This window comes from Zonotrichia leucophrys, chromosome 23 (assembly GCF_028769735.1).
Source record: "Zonotrichia leucophrys gambelii isolate GWCS_2022_RI chromosome 23, RI_Zleu_2.0, whole genome shotgun sequence".
Lineage (NCBI taxonomy): Eukaryota > Metazoa > Chordata > Aves > Passeriformes > Passerellidae > Zonotrichia > Zonotrichia leucophrys.
In genome coordinates, this window is record NC_088192.1 from 995,736 (window position 1) to 1,021,784 (window position 26,049).

The 26,049-nt window shown below is 46.6% G+C and overlaps 1 protein-coding gene across 1 annotated transcript; it reads right to left on the minus strand.

The window, feature by feature from the left end:
- Positions 1-1,752: 1,752 nt before the first annotated feature.
- Positions 1,753-25,593, minus strand: CLIC4 (chloride intracellular channel 4). Its single transcript, XM_064731560.1, has 6 exons — positions 25,363-25,593; positions 9,889-9,998; positions 5,362-5,487; positions 4,481-4,587; positions 3,174-3,355; positions 1,753-2,482 (listed from the first exon to the last, which is right to left on the minus strand). The coding sequence occupies exons 1-6, from the start codon at positions 25,432-25,434 to the stop codon at positions 2,318-2,320; spliced, it is 762 nt and encodes a 253-aa protein (XP_064587630.1). The 5' UTR covers positions 25,435-25,593; the 3' UTR covers positions 1,753-2,317.
- Positions 25,594-26,049: the final 456 nt, after the last annotated feature.

The window sequence follows — 26,049 nt, forward strand, 5'->3', positions numbered from 1 at the left end:
GGTGTTTGAGGAGGTGATGGCTCCGCTCCTGGCTGGGGGTGCCCTGCTCTCTGCACTCCAGGGACAATTCCCTGGGAAGGGAGCACAGCCTGACCCCACAGCCCCATCACCACAACGTCCAAGGGCCATCCTGATGTGCTTTTGTGAAGCTTTTAGCTCTCCTTTCAAAGATATGCCCACGATCACTTCCTACAGCTTTGTGAACTCTGTGGTGGCCAAGAGCACCAAACCAAGGAGGGTTGGGTTTGGGGTTTTTTCACCCTATGTGTCATTAAAAATGCTGTTATCTAAATAAAAAAGTCATTCCTTTTTCTAGATGTCACGTTGTGGCAGAGACTGAAGCCCTACAGAGGATTCTGAGGAACTTTATTGAGGAGGGGAACGTGACATCAGAACCCAGTAATCCATCAAGGGCTACAGCCAAGGTTCTCCTAACCAGGTCACTCCCCAGGATGTCCCTCTGTGCCTAAACATTCCTGAAACAAATCACAGCAGGGGTTAGGTGTATCTGAGAGAATTGCCTGTGAAAGAGATGTGACAGGATTGCTAAGTGCCTTTATATTGGAATTTTAGCTCTAGGAAGGCAAGGCAAGGCACCACAAGCCAGGGATACAAATATGGATCTGGTTCTCTACCTCTTCTATATCCAACTAACTCCATGGGTACATAAAGTAGCAAAAGCAGGATGCTTAGAAAAGTCAGGCTGGTTTTCAGAAAGCCAGTGCTTTACCAAAAAAAAAAAAAAAAAAAAGAAAAAAAAGAAAACAATTAGTGTATAAAAGTGTTTGTGTCAGCATTTCCACGTTATTGCAGAATGTTAAATATTCCAAGAACAACCTAGCAGGAATAGCACTTTCCAGCTTCTAAAATCAGTTAAATATAAAAGTATCTTTACAAAAAAATAGGCATATAAGTCTAGCATTCTTTGGAGTTGTTTATGATGGTCTTTTAAAAATAACCTAGCAGTTTATTTCGTGCATCAAAACCATTAATTTTAAACAAGAAAACTATTCCCTGGTTTAGAAACATTTGAAAATTGTTTTTAAAAAAATTGTAGTGCTATTCCTCAGTGTTGCTGTAAAAAGATTTAAGTATAGTAGTGCAATGATTATGAGTATGCAAAACTGCAGTGCAGGTGCACAGAAACAATTGGGATAAATTCCATGGAAAGGACTGGATTCCACCACCATTTCTTTACAAAATTCCCAGGTTTCCATTCAGGAAAAAAAACACCCTACTATCATTTAAGGCAAATGTTCTTTTTAAAGGTCACTTCAGCTTTCTTCAGGGAAGAAAGGGCATTAAAAATTCCCATTTCATGGCTCTCAGTCCATTTTGCATCACTAATCATTGCACTGCTATTCCCCACCCAGAGTTAGGACACTACAGTTGCCATGGATTTGGGCTATGACAGAACAGATTCTTAAGTAAAAATCACCAAAAATACCTATACAAAACAAAAAGGCTCTTAACTACCAAAAAGAAAGCCACTTGCAATTCTTAAGGTGAACAGAGGGCAGCTTCCAACTCTGCTGTTTCCTGATGGAAAATCCTGACAATTATTTGTTTGCTGCAACTCAAAATTCATACAAATGCAGGTGTTTAAATCTCCTCAAGCTCTTGAAGACACAAAAAAATCAACTCTGAGCTTTGAGCTTCCCACCCCAGCTCTCAGGCCTGGATTCAAACTTCCCTGATGCTGAGGTCACTCAAATCCAAGGTTCACATTGAGTCCATTCTCAACCATCACCGTGACTTCAAATCCAAGAGATTTTATAAAAATACAACAAAACAAACCAACAAAACATTGCCAAATATTTTGCAAATGGCTCTTTTGGATACTAAGTTCCCTTCTCTATGTAAATAGGATAGACAAGCAGGTACAGTTCAACGTGTCACAGGTATGACAGGTGTGTACAGATCTTCTGGAAAAGCAATAAATTCCAAAATACATAAATATTCCTTGTACCATACAGTGAGACAGGATCCTAAACCAATTCCTGGACAAATCATGGACCAGATGTTTACAGAGAGAAGCAGCAGGGGCGAGCCAACCCTTCAGAATGAAGAATCCAGGGTCACCCCAGTGCAACAGGAACACGACTGCATCCACCATGCTCAGAGGCTGGGAGAGGAGGTCAGGAAAAACAAGCCTGTAATTAAAGTCTGCAAACTTTAGGTAATTACTGTACCTGGTCTATCCACGTGGCTTGGAGTAACTGCGAGTTCATGCAAAAACCAATTGCTATTGATATGAAAAGAGCAGTCTGTTAGAAGCATTGTTATGGGATATAACCTGATCCTCTGCAGGTGCTGGTTACTTGGTGAGTCTCTTGGCTACATCACTGTAAGCTATTTCAATCTCCTTGTCTCCAGGACAGGTGTTGGTGAACTCATCCCTGCTGTAAGCATTTGTCAGGTATCTCCAGATCCCTGTCATCTCCTTGGGAATCTCAAAGTTGCGGTATTTTTTGGCCACCACCTGGAAGGACAGAATGAAGTTATAAATTTACATCCACGACTTAAAACACTTTTCCAGCCCTGGCCATTCTCTAGTGAAGTTATCCTCCCAGCCTGGACACTTGGGATGAGTCCTGCAGTTTCCAGAGGCTGTTCCTGCCTCTCTCCCCTTGGGACTCTCCTCACCCAGGGAAATTCTTCTGCAGGCAGCCAGAACCTGAGCCTGTGGCTCCATCTGCAGTACAGAGCTGACACAGAGCACTGCAGGCAGGGGAGGAACCAAACCACACAGCTGTGGGCACATCTGCACTCCTGTGGCTGTCCCAGGCTGCCTCTTCCAAGATTCCAGCTTGGTTATTTATATAATCTCTTTATTTGTGACATTTACTTTGCTCTGGAGCAGAAGTGAGCAGCCCCCTTCAGCCATTCCCTGCTCACCTGACCTTCACCCTCCTCCTCCTCCTCGTGAGCTCTGCAGCTCCCTGGCACCACGAGGGCAGTGCAGGGAATGGGGTTTGGGCTCTCTGCTGCCCAAACTCACCCCTGCCCTGATCTCCACTGCTCAGAGCCCTCTGAGTGACCCAAACTTGCACAAACTCAGGTGCTCCCAGTGCAGCCGAGCTTACAGACAGCTGCAATGAGCTGTGCACAGGAATAACACAAAGCACAGATATTTTCTGCTGCATTTTCCCCTGCAGCCCCCCAGGTCTGACCTTGACAATGTGCAGTTTGGGCAGCAGGTTGCAGTCGGCCAAGGTCATCTCGTTGCCATCCAGGAATTTGCGTGTGGAGACGGTGACGTCCTCCAGGCTGTTCTCATCGATCTCATCGGGCAGGGGCGAGTTCAGGTACTCGTCCAGCTTCTGCAGGGTTTTCAACAGGCCACGTTCTAAGGCTGCACAGGAAGGGATCATTCAAAACAAACATTAAACTGAGGCTGCTACCAGGTCTGAAATACAAACCCCACATCCCTGGTCTACACTCAAGGATTTGTAACCCTTGGTCACTTTTTGTGCTCACCAGAACACTGAAACTGGACCAGAATCTCTTTAAATATCCCACAAATGCAGGTTATTTAAAAGCTGGCTAACACAGGAGTTTGCACTAATTTAAAATACTGTAAGACTGCCCACAAGGGTTTATTTTTGGTTTAAAAAGTGGCTTATGTCCGTTTCTTAAGACTGTGCCTAACTGGCTTAAACTGATTAGAATTAAGCTATGCTGGGGTTTATATACATTTAAACATAATCTGTTTAATGTCACATGCTCAGCAAACTGCCCTGACCAACCCAGAGCACCCAGGCTGGTGCAGGAGCACAGCAGGATTGGGAATGGAGCAGAAGGTTATGGAATGCAGCAGCAGAGGGCAGCACACCCCAGAAAATCCCCGGTTATTTCCCAACTGTTTACAAATATTTTACATCTCTCCCTTCGAACTGCAGCAGAAAGGAACCCTGATTCCCTGAGTTTGGTTTTCCCTCTAAGTATTTGAGGACAAAATTGATTTGTACTGAACTACTTAAAGGCCCAGCTGTGAGTTCTTCACCACTTATTGGTCCCTCGTGTGAAATCTCCTGTTTTCCCTCACTCAGAAAGGTTTTAATCCTTTAATGGAAGTGACACAAACTAAAGCTTAGCTCAGAACTCTGAATGGGAGCCCTGAGTCCTAGAGAGGTGAAATAAGAGCAGCAGTTGCACAGAAATTCAACAAACTCTGCCTGAAATTTGCTCCTGGATGTTGAAACATTTATCTTTCATCCAAGAGTTGTGAGTGGCTGCTGCACAGAAAAGATCCAGTGCCAGGGATATTTACAAACCATGCACACCCCACTGAAATTCTGATTAAAGTTCTCTTTCAAATGTTGAAATCTCTAACATTAAATTTAAATAAGATTTTAATTCAGGAGACTCTCAAGTGTCCCTCAACATGCAGCTGAATCTGTCAGGGAGACACTTCCCACAAAGCTGCTCTGAAAAACACAAACAGTGAATCAGGAGTGCACTGCCCCCAGTGACCCACCTTCATTAGCTTCTGGTCTAGAGTTCTTGATAAAAGCAGAAAATTTGGCAAATATATCCATTCCAGCAGTGTTGGATTCTGGGTGCTTTGGTGAGAGTTTCAGGTACCTGAAAAGCAGCAAGGAGCAGATCTACAGCACATTTAGCAGAATGGTGCTCATTATCTATTAATTAGCACAAAATGGCATTTTGGTACTGATTTATCCTTTTCCAGCCTGGCTCCTGAAGTGTAGCATCACACCCTGAGGTTTTTAAACTTTTTCCAGAGAGAAAAAAGCACATTGCTGCTTTCTGAATGAGACATTGGGTACAAGCAGAGTGTCTGAGGAGCCCAGGGCAGCAGAGCTCCCTCAGTCAGGGCTGCCAAGGGAGCACATCACTCATCTGTCAGCAAAATACAGGTTTCCACTTCAATTAGCATCAGAGAGTTGTGGACTCCACATCTCTTAATAAAAACATGAAGTTTTGCCATGCTGAAAAGACAAAACAGTCCAGTCTGTTAAAGGCAGTGTCTGGATCTGCCTGCCAGCTGGAGAGTACAAAGCCAAGAGTCTGGAGACAGTTTGAACACATTAAAACAAATTCTCACTACAGTTTAGGAGTAAGTTTTGTCCAGCAGACTCCTCTTCATTTGCATTATTTGGACACAAATGTGCCTGTCACCAAAAGGGAGAGTTTGAAAGTGCAGAAAGGATGGCTGGGGCACACAAAGGATCATTTTTAAATAATCTTACAGAGGAAACAGTTTTTGATCTAAAGATGAGGGAGCTGAGGGGAGGGAGGTATGACAAGCAAGAACTATTCCATGTCTTCAGTTTCTCAGGGCAGAAATCCCCTGTGAGAGCTGTGCCTGAGGTGACAAACCATCCGTTTAACACTTACTTGGGTGGGGCCAGAACATCTTCCAGGAACTCTTCAATCTTGTTCACATCTGTTCTCACTTCCCCATTGTATGTGATGAAGGGGGGGTGAGTGCCTGGAGCCAGATTCTGAAGGTCTGCTGGTTTCCTGGGGAGATGCAAACCCATGAACAGTAAGCAGGGGACAACATTTCATTGCTGTGACCACAAAAGCATCGCTGAGGTTTCCACACCCTCAGTTTTAAACAGACACCACCAGTTTTCTTTCTAAAAAGTGAGTTTGCAACTAAACATTTTGAATACACTTGCTAATAATTAATTTGAAACAGTTGAAAACAATCTCCTCCTACCTCTGGCTGTGTTTATTCTCAACTCAACCCAATGCTGACTAGAAGAGGGATACCTATACACACACCTCACCCTCTCCCTGCCTCCCCAGCCCTGCAGAGCAGTTTATATATAGCATAATCTGTGCTAATCCTGCCCCCTCACACAGAGCTGCTCTGGAAAGCAGCAGCTCTTCCCCAGCCCACTGAATAAAGCATTTTTTACATGCCCAGGGAGGTTGGTTCCAGGCAGGCTGACAGATGTTTGAACACCATGGTTAAAATTATGCTTCAATTTCCCCCAGTGAAAAAAAGGTATTTACAAACAAGAGCAGCACACCTGGGAGAGGAGTCCCACATTGGGATTATTCATGAGAGAAACAGCAAAAAGCTGAAACAGCCATTTCTAGCTCCATTTCTAGCTAACATTTCCCCCAGGCAGCCTGGCCACCACCTCCTGCTGGCCCAGCTGAGCTGTGCCAAGGCAAAGCTGCCCCTTGGTTCTGTTTGAGCAAATCTGGAGCAGAACCCTGAGCCCTGTCCAGCCTGGCCACGCTCCTGAGCCAGCTGCAGGCCTGCAGGAACTGCATTTACTGGAAACTGCACTTCAGGAAATGCTCCTGACAGCCCCAGCCAGGGAAACTGAGCTGGTGCCATGCACAGCCCCAGCCCCGCAGGGCTGAGAGCAGCTGAGCTCAGTTTACAACTCTACCTTGTTTTCCATTGCTTACAAAATTTAGAACCCCTGCCAGAATTTCATGTCCTGCCCTTTTCTAGAGCCAAGGTGTGCTTACTTGTAACACTGAAGGAGAAAAGTGATTTTCATACTTTACCCTGGGAGATCTTATGAATGCAAGAATTTCACTCTTTTCAATTTTTAAGCTTCTGAGAAGTTATTTCTCACTAAGAGTTGCCACCTCTCCCTCACTTTGAGGATTTAAAGTCGTCATTGGGTAATGCTTTAAGTAGCTTAACACTTCATTTAAATACAGCTTTGTAACTCCCAACAATTACAGGAAGTCATCGTGGCTCCCTTCCAGCTCCCCATGCTGGCCAGATAAAATTCCTCAAAAGGAATGTTATTTGAAAAACAAACAGGGACAAGAGCACAGGATCTGCAGGAATACTATCAAAGACAAGCTTTAGCTCAGAAACAGATTATTCCAAAGAACTGCCCAAAAGAGCTTTCCAAAGAAGCAGAGTGCAGCTCAGAGCACTTTATCCATCTGGATCTTTCAAAAGAAAGCAGAATGAAGATCCCACAGCCCAGCTCAGGGTTTGATTTCCAGTTTTCTGCCCCTGCCAGGAGATCCCTGCTCTAGCACAGCCCTTGGAGCTCCCAGGAACAGCCTGAAAAGGCTCAGAGTACAAATTCCCTCAACAGGCAAACAAGAAGGCAATTACTGTAACAGGGATGTTTTCCTTCTGAGATAAAGCTGGAGAGCTTAAAAAAACAAACCAAACCCAAACAAAAACCCCTTCTGTAACCACTCCAAATAATTCCAACATGGTTTGTGCCTACCCCAAAGTTTACCAGGGGTTTTGGAGGCAGGGCCACATTCATTATCTGGCCCTCAGAGTTAAGGTGTGAACACCTCACGGCTTTGCCACAAACCAGAGTAGTAATTAGCATGCAAATTATTTATTGTAGAGCAGACAAATTCCAGCCCCCAAATGTAACACATTTATAAATTACACAAATACTGCAATGAGGAGCTGAAGAGTAACATGGGGAAAAATCAGTCAGCACTAAAACCCCAATTCCTCAGCAGCATTTCACTCTGCTCAAGTTGGATTGACCTCTGGGTGGTCTTTAATATTTAATTTGAATATTTCATATAATTAAAGCTTTGCCTGTCAGAGGAGCTGCAAAAACTCCAAATGAAGATGCTTCAATCAGGATTTCAGGCCTCAGCTGAGTGCTGCTCCAAGGCCAACAAATGGTTTGTGCAGGGCAGAGCCCTGGGCACTGCAGTGCTGCTGCCCAGAAGGGAAGAATGGAGCCTCTGTGTGCCCAAGAGAGGGAAGAAATGCCTGACTCCTTGCAGAGGGTGGGACTGCCCTCCTCCCTTGCCTGTGTGCACATTCTGTGTTGAGGGCAGAGCTGGGCAGTGCAGAATGTGCCTTTGTTAGCTCAGGGCAGCTCTGCAGGGGAAGCACTCGGGCAGGAGGAGCAGGCTCAGATTTTCCTGTGTCCCAAGTCCCTTATTTGTGAACTTTTGTACCCAACCATGACCTTTTCAGGCTCACAAACAGAGCTGGCCTTGCTGTTGTGCAGCACTGATGTTATGAGGCAGAGGCAAGCAAAGCCTTTTTTCCTTTTTTCTGGTTTTGGTCAACAAAATAAATTCAGTTTTTTTAAACAATTCCTGCTCTGCTCTGTTCCTGTTAGACACAAACTCAAAAAGAGCAGAGGAGATAATTGGCTTGAATAAAGTGCTCACAAAAGCAGTTTCTTGTGGCAATATGAAGGCACCACCTAACATCCATTATCATTCTGGCAGTGATAACATGTGATATCAAACATTTCCTGTCCAGCACTCAGCTGGACGGGATGTCCTGCAAGCTGCACTGCTCTGCCACTGGCTATTGATCAGTCCAGTGTTAAAGTTGTATTTAAGGACATCTAAATAAAGTCTAAAAGGAATTCAGTTTGTATCAATATCTATTCCAACCTGAATTAGCTGCAGTGGTTCTTTGTGTCCTTTCCCAGAGAACTCCTTCAGAGCACAACACAAACGTGGTTTATTTGACCTATTCCCCTGCAGAGCTTTAATTTTGCACTTATTTTGTGTTTCCCCTTCCCCAACAGGAAAAAAAATCCTGAAAGAAAGCTTTCCTTGTGTAAGGAAGGTCAACTTCAAACATCTGCAACCAATTTATAGGCTAAAAGTTAGTCTTACATCCCATTCCCCCACCCAATTAACTCCAAGTTGCCAAGGGGACACAAAATAAAGCCAATTCATCAGGAATATTTGGCATTTTAATGATATCTAAGCTGGTTCAGCAGTAAAAAGCCTTTCAAACCTAAAATATCTCTGCCCACCCCAGTAACTGCAATAGGTTCAACAACCCCATGACTAAAGGAAAAGGAAATCCCAAATTTCCAAGAGCCCACAAGCAGCAGCTCTGCCCCTGAGCTTGCAGAAACCACAGCAGGGCTGGTGGAAGATGTGCCACGTTTGGGTTATGGCACACAATGCAGGGAAACCCCACTCTGGCCAGAAAAGCTCTTTGAGCAGCTCCAAATGCACCCAGGGCTGACAAAAGCTGCTTTCTGCCCCTCACCACACATGGAAGCCTTTCACTCTCCTTGCCAGCACTGCAGCAGCAACCTCAGGGATTTTTAAAACCCAAACAAGTCACCTCCCTCCACAAAATCCCCAGAGCTGAAGGCCAGCAGGGTGATTTCTCCCTTCTGAGCTGGATTCAGTGCAGAACACTGTGTTTCTGTTGGCTTTATTCCTGAAATTCAGGTTTGGAGGCACTGGCAGCCTCCCCTCTGCAGAGCTGTGGCCAGCAGAGTTTTCCATCAGTGCTGGGAAAACATGACTTCACACCCAAAGCAAACACAAGGCCCCTGCTGAATTTAGCACTTCCATAAAACAGAATGCCCAGCCTGAGGAAATGGAGGCTCCTGGGTTCATTCTCTCTGGTTTCAGCCACCAAGGTTCTCATTTACAGGGGAGCAGCTGCAGTTTAGGTGACAGCACCGTGGCTTATCTGGCTGACCCTGAACAAAGGCAGAATATTCTGCATTTTATTCCTGCCCATTTCACTTGGATTTACCTCATGGGTAGGTATTTTCATTATTATTGCACAATAACCAAAATTATCTTAAAAACATTAAGAAAAGGGGGAGGCTGCACGTTGTTTGTGACAATCATCCATCACTGGGGTTTGACCAGAGAGTAGCTGACCAAAAATATCCATCTGTCCTCACTGAGGGCATCTTGATGTGAAGTCAGGAAAGGAATGGTCAATATTCAGTTACAAAAGGCTTTGTGTGAGTTTTACAGAAGAGAGCCACTGAACAAATTCAAGAGAACTTACCATTATTTTTGGTTAAACCATCAATGAGTGCATCATTTACATCCAGTTAATTATTAGGACAGATTTTAGTTTCACAAAGCCAGCCTGTGAGCCATAGAAGCTCTGGCCAAAGCTTTGTTTCACCAAGGGTGCTGAGCTCTTGCTGGCCCAATAATTAAAGTATTTCTTACCTTTTCAGGTCCACTGTTGTGACACTGAACACGACTCCCTTCAGCCACAGGATCATGAAGAGCCTCTGGGAGAAGGGGCAGTTTCCTATGCTCTCACCATCACTGCCAGCCTGCAGACAGAACAGAACATGAATTATTGAGGGCAGGGATGGCTCTGCTCCTCTCCCAGCCTCTGGAGCAGCTGTGGTTAAACACACACTCAGTACAACTGAAATTGCCACATCTGTCAAGTTTTTACTTGTCACGTCCCCCAGGTGCTGAGAAAATGCACAGAGCAATATTTCAGTTATCTGTGCCAGGGCTGCAGTGCCCTTGGCAGCTGAGCAGCCACACCTTCTGAGGGCAGCTTTCCAATGGCACTGCTGCTCTTTCTCTTTATTACTCCTTTTCCTTTCTTCTCCAATTCATTGGAGTCATCTCCCCAGGCCAGTGCCTCTATCTGTCCCTGTGCAGGGCTCCAGGAACTGAGAATTGATTGTACTGCAGGTGTTGTGAGCAAAGACAGAACTGTGAGTACATAGAGACTTCACTGACAATTAAATAATATCCCAAAGCCACTTTTTATAGGCAATTTATCAATCAGCCTTTGTCCCAGCACCACAAAGGCCCATTAGAAAGCAGCAGTGAGCTGCCAGTGATAGCACCCATCTCATCATTGCTCTGACAATGAAGGATGCATTGCTGAGTTGGAAAATTTTGGTTTTTTCTGGGCTAGAATGAGGCACTGGAAACCTTTGTTATAAAATTCAATCCTCTGAGAACTGGTTCAGTACTTAAAGCAGCCAAATATGTCAGATTATCCTGACATGTACTTTATATCAGATGAGTTTCAATGGATTTTGCTTATTATTGTTATTATTAGAGTCCTTCCAAGGGTGATTTTCATCCATGCAATTCTCAAAGCCTGGCCAATTCTTTCATCATCACAGTGAGGGGAATTCAGAAAGACTTTGAAAGTTAACAAGAGTAACAGCAGGATTTTCAAAGGCCAGGAAAAGAGAGAGTTTTCAGAGAAGCTGTCTTAAATTCAGAAAGCTGTTTGGGGTTTTGTAAAGTCATGGGGCCTTTGCAGATAGAGCTGAGGATTTTTAAATTAATTACTGTTCCTACAATGGACTCATTCCTGACATGTCCCTCCTGTCCTTGCTGTAGATACAGAATCAGTTTTCTTCAAACCTTTATTAGAGTCATTAATGAAGACTTGACAGAGAAAGGAAGTTGTTATTCTGCCATAAATTACAAATTGCCAGCTTTATCTTTGGATAGTAGGGTCAAACTTGCAGCAGATTATTGTTAATGGATTGTCTTAAACTCTGCCATGTGTCTGCTCAGGAGGCTGAATTCTAGAAGCATCTAGAAAAAGGATAATGTTAATATTTAACCCTTCACTGTCCCTGCACACAGCAGGCTGGATTTCAGCAATTCCCCCTCCCATGTTTACACTGGAACTGACATTTCCTACAGGTAAATTATAGATTTATATTCATCTGCTGTTTTCTGCTGCCACGTGTCAGGTCTGATCTACCTTTGGAAAAAAGGGACTGAAAAACACAACACTGCATCCCATCTAAGGAAAATACATATTCTGAACTGCCCAGGGTAATTCATGCTTTGAAGCAGAAATAATTCTTTGACTCAGAACTGATCTGAGCCCCCAAACTTCAAGCAAAGCCCGAGTTACACTGCAGTAACAGCACAGGCTGAAATCCCCATCCCATTAAACTTTACCTGCCCACTGCAATCCAAACCAAAGCTACTTTAAAATCATAAAACTGCACAAAAAATTGTTTAAAGTTTCAGGCTGACCTGTGGCTTTCATTAAGGTCCATCCTCATAAGCCAAAATCCAAGTGACCAAAAAAGGTCAAATGCATTTACTTATCCTGAAACTTCCCTCTCCTCCCAACACAAGTGCAACATTCCAAGTGCACAACCATCAGCAGCATCTGCTGTAGCTCAGGACAGGATTTTTGGATGATTTGAGTCAGAGCAGGGGATTAGAGCCCAGTTAGAGCCATGAACAAACCCTGATGCACTCTCAGAGCCCAGCAGCCCTAAGGGAGCCCAGACTGTTCTGTCTGCAAACGTTTGTCCCACTTCTGCTCCAAAAAGTCCCAAGTTATTCTGAGCACACACTGGAGAAGGAATGCACTCAGAATGCCAAGAAACTCCGGCTCCAGAGCTCTGGAGCCAAGGAATTCTGCTCTGGAACTGTTGCCTGAGAGGCCCCTTTGGTGTTTGATGCTCCAGCCCCTCCTCAGGAGCAGCTCTGGGTCCCCTCAATCCATGGATCCTCCTCAATCCATGGATCCTCCTCAGCTCTGGTTCCCCTCAATCCATGGATCCTCCTCAATCCATGGATCCTCCTCAATCCATGGATCCTCCTCAGCTCTGGCTCCCCTCAGTCCATGGATTCTCCTCAATCCATGGATCCTCCTCAATCCATGGATTCTCCTCAATCCATGGATCCTCCTCAGCTCTTGTTCCCCTCAATCCATGGATTCTCCTCAATCCATGGATCCTCCTCAGCTCTGGTTCCCCCCAATCCATGGATTCTCCTCAGCTCTGGATCTCCTCAATCCATGGATCCTCCTCAGTCCATGGATCCTCCTCAGTCCATGGATCCTCCTCAGTCCATGGATCCTCCTCAATCCATGGATCCTCCTCAGCTCTGGATCTCCTCAGTCCATGGATCCTCCTCAATCCATGGATCCTCCTCAGCTCTGGTTCCCCTCAATCCATGGATCCTCCTCAGCTCTGGTTCCCCTCAATCCATGGATCCTCCTCAATCCATGGATCCTCCTCAATCCATGGATTCTCCTCAGCTCTGGGTCCCCTCAATCCATGGATCTCCTCAGCTCTGGGTCCCTCAATCCATGGATCCTCCTCAGCTCTGGTCCCCTCAATCCATGGATATCTCTCAGCCTAGGGTCCCCTCAATCCATGGATCCTCCTCAGCTCTGGGTCCCTCAATCCATGGATTCTCTCAGCTCTGGGTCCCCTCAACCCATGGATCCTCCTCAATCCATGGATCCTCCTCAATCCATGGATCCTCCTCAGCTCTTGTTCCCCTCAATCCATGGATCCTCCTCAGCTCTGGTTCCCCTCAATCCATGGATCCTCCTCAAACTCTGGGTCCTCCTCAGCTCTTGTTCCCTCAATCCATGGATTCTCCTCAGCTCTGGTTCCCCCAATCCATGGATCCTCCTCAGCTCTGGTCTCCTCAATCCATGGATTTCCCCCTCAGCTCTGGATCTCCTCAATCCATGGATCCTCCTCAGCTCTTGTTCCCCTCAATCCATGGATCCTCCTCAGCTCTTGTTCCCTTCAATCCATGGATCCTCCTCAACCCATGCATCCTCCTCAGCTCTTGTTCCCTTCAATCCATGGATTCTCCTCAGCTCTGGGTCCTCTCAATCCATGGATCCTCCTCAGCTCTGGTTCCCCTCAATCCATGGATCCTCCTCAGCTCTGGTTCCCCTCAATCCATGGATTCTCCTCAGCTCTGGTTCCCCTCAATCCATGGATTCTCCTCAATCCATGGATCCTCCTCAATCCATGGATCCTCCTCAATCCATGGATCCTCCTCAATCCATGGATTCTCCTCAGAGCTCCCCACCGTGCTGGGCGCTCCTGCAGGAGCCACTCCTGGCTCTGGTTTTCTCTGCCAGAACAGAGCTGTGCTGGCAGCAAACTCTAAACTTTACATATGAGAAGAATACTCTGAAATCTGACATGATTTGACATGCAGGGGTTAATCACAGAATAATTGTGCTTGTCATTGCCTTGGCTTTGAATTCAGGCCATAAAATTCCAGGATATCTTCAGTGGCTAATCCTCATCACCATCAGAGTAAAGCAAATATTAAATATTTACTACTCTGCACTAACCTCAGCATAGGTTATTTGTTATTTAACAAGGTTATAGTCATTCTATACCAAGAAGCTTTGAGGTTTTATTTCAAATTCTTTTAAATTAAAACCAGTTTTAAAATCTTTATTACCAGTAATATTGGTAATGTCACTAATGCCAAACTGCCTGCAATTAGGGCTAATTTCCAATTCTACCATTGCACACTGAAGGATACGTATTCAAAAACCTCACCATATATCTAATTTCACTGAATTTCAGGTTTTCAATTGCAGGGATTAGGACCAGAGAGAGGAAAAGTGCCACACCTCTCACACAGCAAGGAACATGGAATTTCTCACTTGTGTGTTACCCTCTACAAACTGAATTGAATTCAGAAAACCTCTGGGAAGGTGGCAAAAAGGACTTTGTTAATTGTAAGACGTGGCACAGGGAGAGCAGGGCCCACACCCTCCAGAACGCTGCTCTGCAGTGCTCTATGAAAACAAATAAAGCTATTTTTAAAGAAACATTAAATAAGAAAGGAAGTTCAAACAAGAATGGGAGAGTTCCAGGGCAGTAACAGAATCAGCTGCTCATTGAGGAGCCAGCCTGGTTTATCACCACACACTGGAATTCCTGGCAACTCCCAGAGCCCAGCAGCTCAGCCCATGCAGGAGTGCAGCCCTTGGGAAAGGGAAAAAACCCAAAATCTGCTTATCCCAGTGTCTGCAGGAGTGGGCTTAGCTTGGAGGCCACCTCCTCCCTTTCTCTTCCCTGAGGAGTGATTTCATTCAAATGAGACTGTCCAAAAAAACAAAACCCCAGAGAGTACAAGTAACCAAACATCTGTTTGAGTGGCTGAACGAGTTAAGGGGAGGAAAAAAATCCATTTAAATTGTGAAATGTTTGTCTTTGCAGCTGCATAAAAATTAACCTGACTCCTGACACGAGAAGCTGAGTGGATTTACCTCAGCAAGGGAGTGCTGGAGTTTATTGCAAGACCAACAAAAAGCCAGACAAGCAAAGAAACATTAAAGGGCACAGAACCCTTCTTATACAGAACAGATCTGAGAATCCTAGAAATCCTTGGTCCCAAAGACTTCTGCAAAACTGTTTCAAATATTGATCAGTTAAAAGGAGCCCACTACAAGTTTCCCAAAGTAGATCAAATCACTGCAGAAAAATAAAGTCAAAGTGCATCTGATGAGCAATGGAACACAGCTCAGTCTCTGCCTGCAAAAATAGAACAAAAGGAAAGGGCAGAACACCAGGAGAGCATTTCTTCATTTACCCAAAACTCCCAAGGGAATTCCTCCCAGATGTGACATCTTTACCAGAAGTGGTGAGAGAAGTTTGGATGAAGAGGAATAAAGATATTTTAGAAGCATCTCACAGAATACTTTCCACCAGAGACAAGGACTGCAGCACCAAGGGAATCCCCACTCTGCAAAGTCCAGAAGAATAATGTTCCAGGCAATAAACAGATTGGGGGGAAAAGGAAAATGAAAGAGAGGGTATGTTCAAATTCTGAACTCAGTCATCTTGAAATACATCTTGAGTTCTAACAATGAAAACCAAACCTGCTGAGAAAACTGCATGAGCAACCCAGCATGATGCAAAGCCATTGCCTCAAACCAGCAGATAACAATCAATTTTGCCTGCTTAATGAGCAGTAAGCTTATTCCACAACTGAGTAATTAATAATAATCCTTTAAGGATTACTGTTTTGAGAGGAAATGGTTTAAGGTGAGCTAACAAAGCCATTCAAGTGAAAAACCTGCAGCAGTTCCAAGGCCTGAGATAAAGGAACAGAGGATACAGGAAGGAGGGGTTTGATGTTCCACACATGAGAAGGATCTGCATCAACCCAAACCCCTGCCCCTTTACCTTGCCAAGCTGAACAGGCACAATTGTGCTGCTCACTGGGGGTGTTCCAGATAAGAGGTGAAGAATTGCAGCCATGGAAGGAGTGACAGCAATCGATGTTAACAAATGCTCCCCACAGAGCCATTACTGCAACTGCTCCCTGGGCTGGGGCGGGGATGGAGGAGCCCCAGGGATGGAGGAACCTCAGGGATGGAGGAACCTCAGGGATGGAGGAGCCCCCAGGGATGGAGGAGCCCCCAGGGATCGATGGAGGAGCCCCCAGGGATCGATGGAGGAGCCCCCAGGGATCGATGGAGGAGCCCCCAGGGATCGATGGAGGAGCCCCCAGGGATGAGGAGAACCCTAAGGAATTGATGGATGGAGCCCCAGGGATGATGAACCCCAGGGATGGAGGAGCCCCCAGGGATGATGGAGGAACCCCCAGGGATCTGGGCAGGGAGGAGAGCCCCAGGGATTGATGAACCCCAGGGATGATGGAGGAGCCCCCAGGGATGGATGAACCCCAGGGATGATGGAGGAGCCCCCAGGGATCGATGGAGGAGCCCCCAGGGATGATGGAGGAGCCCCCAGGGATCGATGGGAGCCAGGATGATGAGAGCCCCACAGGGATCGATGATGGAGGAGCCCCTCCCAGGGATCTGATGGGGAAACCCCAGGGATGATGGAGGAGCCCCAGGTGATGCCTAGACCCATGTGAACTCACAGCCCCACTCTGGCCCCAAAGGGGCCCCAATAGCAGGACACTTAAATGCCCCCAGCTGTGCTTCTCCAAAATAATTGATGAATATTGATGTTCTCTTCTTATTCAAAGAGCAAAACAAGTGACAGGGCAGGGCTGGAAAAGCTTATCTCAGGAGTGTTGCACTCCTTGCCACCTCCCAGCCTGCAGTTTGAGAAGGGAGTTGGTTTGTTTTTAGGGGAGGAACAGGTCAGGGAGCAAGGCAGAGTCCAGCCCTGACTAAATCCGGTTCAGCCAGCTTTAATCTGAGGGCTGAGGGACAGGGACAGTTCCTGCTGTCACCTCTGCCTCTCCAGGACAGGGAGCACGACCTCCAGGGCAAAGCTTTTCCTTGTGCCACCAGGCAGAGCACACATGAACACAACATTTCAACACAGGGCTGGCACACAAACGGGGCTGACAGCCCAAAGATGAACAAAGCCAGGAAAGGTGGGAATCAGGGAGAAAAACCAACAGCACATCCTGCAGAGGGTTCAGGGCATCAGAAGTGCCTTCTGAAAGTGAATTCTTAATTTGGTAACACTGTGTGAAGGTAAACTCTCAAGTCACAACCACCACACCCTGCCCAAATTTAGCTCTACTGACAAACTTAGGCCACCACTGCTACTTTAAATAGACATTCCTTTGAGAAAAACATGGAAAATGGAAAACAGAGCATCAGGTCAGTGCTGACACCTGGAATTCCCTAGGATAATTAGCCTGAGATAATTAGCGTACATTTGCTATATGTTGACTGACATTAACACACCCAGGGCAAAACCAACCTGAGTTACCACTGCCTCTCCTGACCCCTATCACCATTTGTAACCAACCCAAGTTCCACTTCAGCTGAAATTCCTTTAAACTCAAAAAATACTTCAAAATAATTCACTCGAGTGCCTGTGTTTACTTGAGATCTGGCTCTTTCAGCAGGGAAAGGAATGTTTGCCAGCCCATCCAAGCTGCCCCTTCAGTCATTACCCTGCTGATAAGTCCCCTCTGTGTCACACACTACAAAGGCCAGTGACCATTTTAGGATGATGCTGTTTTTAGCCCTGTGATGCTGCTCTGAGGAAAATCCTTAGCAGACTTGTCCTGCAGCTCCTGCTCATCACTGCCCAATTCCCACTGAAAAGGTTTTGGAGGATGCTGTGGGATCCTCGTGGTGTAGGGAAGTAAATTCACAATTCAGCAGAATTTAATTAAGTGCCTCTAGTCCTTTGGAGAGCAGGAATTATCCCAGGCTCATCCTTTGGAAGAATCAGATGGAGAGTCCCAATCCTGCTTTAAATACAAATCACCGTTTTCTTCAGTGAAGAAATGAGCTTAATGACAGGAACACAAAATTCTGCCTTTATTGTGGACAGACTCAGGACACTTCCTGGCCTGGCACAGGAAAATCCAATTATTCCCTGATGGCACAGGCCTGGCATCTCTGCTGTGGCAATACCTTGACCAGAGAGCTGGTGTTGAACAAACCCCACAGGATCAGCGGGGCCACACTGACTCCAATGTGCTGGGCAACATCTCCACACAATCCTGCAATTTTCTGCTAGGAAACTTGTGGCAGACAATTCACTCTGCAGCTCTGAGGGTTTCTTTAACACTGCCTGGAAGTTGCCTTTGGGTCTCCAGCACACAAACCTAGAGCAGGAATTGTTCATGACAGTGATTCTCCCTCCCTGGATTTATTAAATTTGCTCAAGTACAGTGTGTGCCTTGGCCAGAGCCCAAGAGACCCATCTGCAAACCTCCCCCACCAAATCATGGAGCACCAAAGTGAGAGGAAAGAACTGCAAATGCTGTCACTGGGGCTCAGAAGAACCCAGTCAGATCTGTGGTATTTCAGAGTTCTTCAAATAAACCTCTGGCTGTGCCTCACTTCCGTGGGACAGGAAAAGACAGAGCTGTGTTTGTGATATTTATAACCTCATTTCCAGAGAGATGGGCAGAGAGAACACCCCAGAGCTGCTCCTCCTCATCCTCCTCCTCCTGCAGCTCATCCCAGCCCAGCAAACCCCAGAGGAGTTCAATGGCACAACCCCAGCCCAAAAGGCACCAGCTGGGGTTTAAAGCCCGGTAGAACTCAGGATGTGCTGCTGAGGCACTGCCCCAGCCTGGGGGGAGCAGCAGAGCCCACAAAGGAGGGGCAGTGAGACAAACACTGCCCAAATTCTCAGCAGCCTCTCAAAACCCAGTGAGTCCTGTTTTCCCCCGGCAGCCCCACATTCAGGAGCTCTGGGCAGGAAAAACCTTATCAGAGAGCAAAAGTGGGGCTGGAGATTCTATTTCAGAGTGAAGGGACTGGGGGAGGCCAATGCACAACCAAAAGGCACCTCCCTGACTGAGTCCCCTCCCCTGGGAGATGGGAGCTGAATTTCCCTTTGGGATCTGTGTCCTGAGCTCCAGAACACCCTGTCTCACCTCATGCACACCCTGAAAGGCCCAAAACCCTCCTTAGGCTTGCTTTGATTTTATTTTTAGATAAAACCACGTTAAAAAGCTATTTCCTTTATTTCAGAAAAGCAGCTCTCCACAGGACTGAGCCAAAATAGAAAAGCTCCAAGAGAGCCAAAAAGCTCTGAGGCTGGCCCAGTAGCACTGGCTGATCCCATCAGCTCTTCCCAGGAAAATATACAGATATGACTTCACTCCTGGACTGCACTCCTATATTTAGTTTATACCTAATATGGAGATTCAGTGGGGAGAACTCAGTCATTTCCTTTCCTTGCCCTTTGTCTGGCCAACAATACAAGGAATAAGTCTGAACTCTCAGAGAATTCCCACACAAAGATGTTTGTCATTAACAGCACTTCAGCTTATGTTTTTCACTTCAACAGAAGCAAACACCATAAAAATCCAGATTGTGCCTCAAATGTATTTGACCTGAATTAAAACCCCCAAACTACTCAAAGCAAGTATAAAAAATTTAACTGTTATATATATTTTTTGGGGGAAAAATATTCTAAATAAAGGATTTAAAGCTCCTGAAGTCAAACCTCTATTGAAACTCCTGTGAAGACAACATAACAATTTTGGGTTTGGGTGTTTTTACTGTTCAAATATGCACAAACTCTTAGTACCACAAGGGAGTACCTAGCATCTATTTTAAGACTAAAACTATATTATTCCACTGAAGAACATGCAGGAAAAAAACCCCAAACCTGATTAGGACAATAAGCTGTTTGTTACAGCTTATTTACCAAGAACTTTGAAGATTAAAATCAAATTAGATGGATAACAAATACAGATGTAAACTATTTTTTCCATGAACCATCAATTTGCAACCAACCACCACCTTAATTAAATTTTGTTGTCTTAGACAAACCAAGAGCCTCCCCTGGCAGACAAAAACCACCTTGTTTTCTCCAGTTCAGGCTTTACAGAACTGCACTGCTCAGTTCACTGGGAAAAGAGAACATCTACCAAAACAAGGCAACAAATCCAATTACTGCCAAGTACAGTTTTCCAGCCTTAAAAGTCGTTCTTGTGGATTTTTAAGTGCTATGTCCAGCCTGGCCAGGAGCTGGGATTGGTGCAGGCACTGTTACAAAAGCTTGCAGGCCTTGTGTTTGTCACATCACAAGAAATGTTTCATTTAAACACAATCTGAGCACACACTGGTGAGAAAATAACAGTCCAGGGCTTTTTTTTTTTTTTTTTTTTGTCCCTTTGAGCTAATGAACACTTTAAAAAATCAAACTTTAGAGTCCAACAGTCGCTTCCCAGAGTACACAGTTACTGTTTAGCTTGGAGTTCAAGGAATTCCCCAATTAGATCCTTCCAAATGCAGATTCCTGGAAGGGACAGCTCAGCCTTCAAAAATCCACATCCAGAGAAGCAAGGACTTCTCTGCTCTGCCCACTCCAGGCCAGACAGGCTTGCTCTGGAATAAAGAACCCTTTCCATGGGCAGGATGAGGTCAGGATGGCCATGCAAGGAGCAGACAGGGCCATGAGTCACTGCAGCCTGGCAGGGATGATCCCAATGCTCATGGGCTAATCCTGCCCCAGGGCTGCCCACTGCCAGCTTAGCAGGGCCTCCCACCCACTCCCCAAACTGATGTAAGGATTGCTCATATCTCCTTACTTCTCAACAATCAAGTATTTTTATGGCCACACAAAACTCTCTTTAAAGAGGATCTCGGTCTCTTTACTCATTTTCACAGGAATGCTGGGGTTCACAGGGCCCTTCCCTCGGGTGAACTCATCACTGCACACATCAGGACAAGCCCTGGATCCTCCGTGTTCCTCCATCCCTGACTTCCAGCAGCCTCCAGGCCCCAAAGTTTGCTCTGACACACAGGCTTCTCCTTCCACTTCAAGCCCTGGATGCACACCCTGAGAATTCCCAGCTGGGAAAACTGAGGACAGACTTGTCTTTTGTAGCAGGATCTGTGCTGCAGGAATGTGTCCATGGCACGTGTCCCACGGAGGGAGTGACTCACAGGCACCACCACAGAGCCCAGCCCTCAGCCTGTGAAGGGCTGAAATCTGGGAATTCACACAGATTTTAGAAGGGAAAAGAGGAAAATGCTTGAATGTTAAGACACATTTCAGCTGCAAAGTCAAACAGAAGCTCTCCTGACAATCAGAGCTGTCTGATGTTAATCATTGGGAAGGGAGAAGGGATGCCAGGGAATACAACCATTACTCAGTAGTTCCTGACTGAAGGAAAGCTAACTCATCTGGAAATGAGTTAACCCTCTGGAAATTATTGCCAGGAGGTTTTAAGCTTACGTAGCAATGATTTGCAAAAAAATTTAACATTTACACTTGAGACCACCTCTGTACCAAGAGCACCAGTTCCTGCATCCCCAACCAGACCCAGATGAAAAAGCTGAGGATGTTTCTGGCTGTGAGGACTTCCCCAGGCAGAATTTAAAGGAATTTGCTGGCCAGAGCAGGAAAAGGCCTGATTTATACCCACTGAGCACAGGATACAACTCAATGGTTACACCTCAGTTTACAAAGGGCCCCTTTACAACACTCCTCACATGACATTTTGCTGTCTGTACCAAACACATATCAAAGACAGGCTGAGGAGGTTCTCAGCTGCTGAGGTTACATCAAACCCTCCAAGGATGATCTGGTGCATAAGGAGGAGACTTATCTAATAAGATTATCAAGCAATAACCCTGCCAAGACTATCTCTGAGAAGCAGCACTGCATTTTTCCAGTCCTGTTATTTCCTTGTACTGATGTGCCTCTAAATAATACAGCTACTTTGTGGGTGAAAAAAAAATTAAAAACTGATGACAAAGAAGCTCAGGGATGGTTTGTAATAAACCAATGTGCAGAGCTGCAGGGCTGCAGAGTGCCACAGCAGAGCTTACATAAGGAATGAGCACAGGGTGAGACAAAGGCAGACCTGAATGCACACAAATCCATCCTCTGGAGATGCTCACATCCCTTCCTGCCTCAGCCCCAGCATTGCACTGAACAAAACAGACCCCGAGCCCAGAACACAAACAGTTCACCTGCCAAATCCCTGTTTGGTTCAGATACACAAAAACAGAGACAAGCTTCTGCTACAGTCACTGGGAATGCTTCCGAGTGAGGTGTTTATTAAATGTGAAATCACAGCTTTTTCTTTTGTACTGACAGGCAACCCAAGGGTAAACAGACAGACTCTATCTGATTTTCAACACAGGTGCCCCATTTCGCAATGACACCTCACTTGAGAGCTGCCAGAAATCCAAGGTCTGATTAATTACAAGTACACACACGTTACCAGTGGAGAGGGGAAGCCTTCCTCCCACCCATGCCATGCCAGCAGAGAGACACAACTCTGAATTCCTCATTAGTGGAGCCTGGTGGTTGTTTCCTTTACCACTGAACTTGTTGACCCTCTGTGTCTCCACCTCGGTACAAGCAGAGGATGCAATCACTGAGTGCCCTCTCAGCAGCTCCATCCTCACACACTCCCTGACAGCAACTGCACAGGCAGTTCTGTAACTGTGCTGTGATTCCCACAGGTGACTGGGCCTATTTGACCAATTCACCTCACCACGTTTTTTATTTACAATAAAATTCCACACACCACCAACGAAAGCACAGCTATTATTCCAAGTGACCTGTCTGAGCTGCACTCCGATCCCTGAGCTCAAGTTTCTCTGAGCACATTCACAATGCAGCCTTCACTGCTCTGAAATGCCACTAGGGCACATAAAAATATTCCTGTTAGACAATGGAAGCCTCCCTTGTTAATAAAACATGGAACAGGCAAGGAAAAGAAATGAAATCAGATACATCACTGCTTTTGTCCTAATCAGCTCTCAAGAGAAAAGACTCAGAAAATATTTACACTTGGTTTAAAAGAGACCACAGGCAGCCCACCGGCTCTGGAATGAAATAAATTCTGGAAGTTTTCATGGTGACACCAAGAAACAGAATCACCAGTGCAACAGAGTTTCTTACCGAAGTGCCCTAATGCTGCAGGGGGTTCTCAGACCATGGAAATACAATTTCAGCAGACTGATACATCGTCTGGTGGGCACACTCGTATCAATGTGCTGGTGACAACGCTGTGACAGCCATTCCCAGCCGAGCCCAGCCTGCGTGCGCTCCTCCAGCGCCGGGCCCATCCCATTGTGTTACTGATCACAGTTTAATAAGGCTCAAACCCCGCAGGTTGGGCACAGAGCCAGACCCTTTCCCCTGCTTCACAGGTTTGTTTCTCAAGCTTTAATCCCTACCTTTGTTTCATCTCGGGTCCGGCTGCTACAATCCTTTGTGCTCAGGTCATGCAGTCACCGCCCCTTGGGCTCAGCTTGGGCCAGAACTTTTTCCACTACCTCTGCCTGAGGAGCTTCCCTGGCTAACAGGGCACAGGTAAATCCCAGATATTGCTTGAAAAGTGATTATCTGAGTGGAGAAACTCTCAGTAAAGTCAGATTTTTTTTTTTCTTTTCTAGATTGCACCCACAACCACATGGAAAAACTGCAAGTGAGCGTTCCATTCCCAGAGGAAAAAATAATTACTAAAATCCAAATTTAGTGCTCCTTTAGATAGACACTCTTGGCTGTCTTCAATAAACATATTCTGCTAGCAATTTCTGAAGTGAGCATCTAAATGAGTCAGAAAACAAGATTTTATTTGCCTTACAAAAAAGCTGTCCTGATAATCCTCAACAGCTTCAATAAAGTGTGGGGAAGGCAGCAATACCCAGGTGAAACTGTTTTGGTTCTGCCTGCTGGGCTGGGGGTTGTCCCTTACCTGAAGGATTTTATAGGAAATAATCTTTACCTGAAGATTGTGAAGGCAGGCAGCAATAACCTCTTATTTTAACCTGAACTTTACCCTTAGGGCAGACAGTGCTCAGCGTGCAGCAGTCATCCATAACAATGGGAAAAGGTTTCCTTGAGGGAAAAAAATCCTCACTGATAACCCAAAATTTAGCTTTCTTAAACCCATGCCAATAAAGAAATTTCAACAGAAAAGGATAGAAAAATTCCGATTTCTCCCTTTCAGATAATCTCACAGGTTTATTAGTCCAATTCTGATTTAATCACAATGAACACATCTCTCTCAAAACTATTTTTACAGCTTCTTCCATGCCACTCCTCATGCATGAAATATTCTCTTTAAACACACCCACAAAGCTGATTTCCCTCTGCCCCCAAATCATTCTGCCATCAATCACTGCTTGAATTTCTTTAAAAATAAGAAAAATCAGCTGACGAACTTTAGGACAGATGAAGATAAACTGCCACATTATATTAAAGATACACTGCTATAAATAATTCAAAGTAATCTGTAACTTAATTGCTGTAGTTGCAAGTTCTAACCTCTATACTAAGAGTCTAAATATTCTGACCAAAATCAGGTCTGGAATCCTCCACTGCAATGCTCTCCCTGGGGTCCCATTAGTGCCTCTTGATACTACTATTAGGAAGTGTGAAAAGAAAAATTCAACACTTTCAGAGAATATAATTTAAGAAATAAAATCGATATTTAATAACTTCTTTCCAAATAGCTGGAAATTTTCATGTTCGTCATTGTTGCTTTTATACAAAGCAATTCCCAAGTTCCCAGATGAAGAGATCTCTGATTTTCTCTCTGCAATTGGAAGAAACTTCATCTGAAGAATGTAAATACTTTCCTGTAGAAGCTTTCATTAAAGGACGTTTAAGCACAGAAAGAGAAGATTGCACGCAGTAATTGGTGTTACTTCTGATATGAAGTAAAAGTAAGATGCTGCATCACCAGAGCCCCGGAGGATGCAAAATATTGCATCATACAGTAATAAATGAATGCAAAACATGTGGAGATACCATATGGTATCTTCGCCAGATAAGGGCAGTACAACACATGCTCATTCTTCTAGTTTGGATAAAAACCTGGTGTTACTTTACATATTCACTTCCCGTGATAAAAAGTAGACTTTTGGGGCGGGGAGCGAGCGGTAACTCGTGTTTTTGCTGCTTTTTTGCCGCCTTCCTGCGCTTGGCCGGGCACACAATGCCGAGCGAGGGCGATCCATTGTGGCGCTCGGTTCTTCCCTTGTGCCAGCGCTGCTGCCCCGCACCCGCGGCACCCTTTGCTCCGGCCGGAGAATCTTCCAGCAAAACGCGTCCGGGCCGCACTTTTCTCCCCCCAAAAAGTGACTTTTCTTGCGGTCTGCAGGCGCTATCGCCCGCTCTGATTCACCGCGGCTCCCGCAATCCCTCCCGGCGCCGGGCACACGCCCTCGGCTCCGCTTTTGTGCCCGCACCGCGCCGGGAGCCGCCCCGAGCGGAGCCCCCCGCGCCCGCGGGGTGTTCGGGGGTTGCTCCGAGGGGCTCCCCTCGCCGTGCCCGGTTTAGGAGTGGGGTCCGAGAGGAGCGGGGTGCGCACGGAGGGGCCCGAAGGAGCCGTGAGGGACCCGGAGCCCCCCGGGCGGGAAAGCGGAGGGAGGAAGGGGGGGGGGGGGGCGCCCAACGGTCGCGGCGCGCGCGCGCTCGGCGCTCAGACGGGACGAGGCTCCCCCGCCCCAGCTCCCCTCCCCTCTCCTCCTCTGCCTCCCCTCGGCCGTACCTTGACGAAGAGCTCGATGACGGGCTCCTTGTCGCTTTCCTTCAGCCCGTTGACCGGCACGGACAGCGCCATTGCTCTCGCTGCTGCAGCCCCTGCCCCGCCTCGCCCGCCGCTGCCACAGCCGGGACGGCGACGCCGCTCCGCTCCCCTCACCCGCCCTGAGCGCGACTGAGAACCGCCCCGCGCCGCGCCTGGAGCCCGCCGGCGATGGGCGGGGCCTCGCGAGGGGGCGGGACAATGAGTGAGGGGGCACCGCTGAGGGAGGGGGCGTGTCCCTGAGGGGACAATGCCGGGCAGCGTTGAGGGGGCGTGGCCGAGCTGAGGGGGGCGTGGCCGCCTTGAGGGGGCCGTTGTGAGGGGCAGCACCGGCCATGGCGGTCCCGGAGTCCCCTCAGGGACGGGGGGGTCCTCGCGGTCCCCTCATGGTAGCGGGGATACCCCCGTGTCAGCCATGGGCGTCCTGGCCGTGAGACACCGCCCGCGGCTGATGTCATGCTCGGTGACAACGTCTGGGAGCGGCCTTGGCGGGGCCACAGCCCTGTGGGTGCTGCCAGCCCCGGGGTATGTGTCCCCCCGCCATCGGCTCAGCCTGCCTCACCCTCAGGTAAAAAACTTAAAATCTAGAAACTTCCCCCTCACAGACCCATCACGCCAGAGCAGCAGGAATAGCTCCTTCCCTGGCAGGGG